General features: G+C 61.8%; 1 protein-coding gene across 1 annotated transcript in view; it reads right to left on the reverse strand.

Annotated features, from left to right (window-relative positions):
* Window positions 1–1,191, reverse strand: part of SEC16A (SEC16 homolog A (S. cerevisiae)) — a 30,186-nt gene that overhangs the window by 12,018 nt on the left and 16,977 nt on the right. Inside the window, exons 12-15 of the mRNA XM_010846957.1 lie at window positions 921–1,018; window positions 451–532; window positions 194–311; window positions 3–52 (exon numbers count right to left, since the gene is read on the reverse strand). Coding sequence (XP_010845259.1) covers window positions 3–52; window positions 194–311; window positions 451–532; window positions 921–1,018 — 348 coding nt within the window. The remainder of the gene's footprint in view (window positions 1–2; window positions 53–193; window positions 312–450; window positions 533–920; window positions 1,019–1,191) is intronic.

Consider the following 1,191-nt stretch of genomic DNA (forward strand, 5'->3'; position numbering starts at 1 on the left):
ACCTGGGCCATGAGGTAGCAGAAGTGCGCAGCATCGATGAGCCCTTTGGAGGCTGAGGGGAGAGAAAGCAGGCGGGCTCGGGCTCCAGGACAGCACCGCACTCCCAGGGACACACGGACACCCCGGGCAGAGGGCCAGTCTCAGGCTGGAGCGCCGAGGCCCAGGCCCCTCTTCCGCGTCCACCCTGACCTACCCAGGGTGTCGCCCATCGTGGCCATGGCCCGAGACTCCACGTCCACGCTGCTGCTCAGGTTGGACAAGATCATGGCCAGGTGTGGCCGCCAGTCTCCCCACTTCTCATCCCCACAGCACTGAAACCAGAAGCAAGAAAAAAACCCTGAGGCTCAGAACACACTCAGCTCTGCAGGGCTTGAGCACGTGGGTGTGAGAAGGAAGCAGGTGCGGACTCTGCACAAAGGCCAAGCTGAGGCGTCGTCAGGACCCACTGACCGTGGACGCGGCCGGCATCCGCCCAGACATCAGCTGGTAGACAGTCTGCAGGGGGTCGTTGATTGGAAGGCTGTTGGCGAACCTGAGCAGATGTTAAAAGAGGAAGCTCAGCCAGGTCAGAAAACAAGACACAGAACTAGCCTGGTCTCACCTCCACCCATCTGGTGACTGGCCTGACGCTTGACCCGGGCCAAACACACACACTGGTGTTTTTAAAAGACTGCAGGAGAGGGAGACTACAGAATTCGTTGAGATTTTATAGAACTAAACTCTGCAGTCGACAAAAACAGTTAAATCCCTGAGCCACACCCTCCGAGGAGGGCCAGTCAGCCCGCAGCCAGATGTGGCAGACGCGCCTCCCCAGCTTCCTCTGCCAGGAGCTCAGGGGCCTGTGGGCTCCCCAGACCACAGGAGGCTGGGCGCCGGCCCACGGGCATGCCCACAGCCTGCGCCACGGCAGGACTCCTCACCTGGTCATGACTCTGGCGTGCGTCCGGCTATCCATCTTACTGGCAAGTAGCAGGGCGTGACCCCACAAGCCATTCTTCATTGCAGACTCTAAGGCGTCCTGCAAAGCATCAAGAGCGTGTCTGAACCCTGAGAAGGACAGGGGCCCTGGCGTGTGTGCCGTCGGGAGGGACAGAGGGCACAACTACAGGGATAACACCAAACGACCCGGAGGCCCCGAGACGCGCGCCCCACGCGGGGACGTGGGGGCCGGCTCCCAGCTCCCCCGGTCGG

This window comes from Bison bison, unplaced genomic scaffold (assembly GCF_000754665.1).
Source record: "Bison bison bison isolate TAMUID 2011002044 unplaced genomic scaffold, Bison_UMD1.0 scf7180017849300, whole genome shotgun sequence".
Classification (NCBI taxonomy): Eukaryota; Metazoa; Chordata; class Mammalia; order Artiodactyla; family Bovidae; genus Bison; species Bison bison.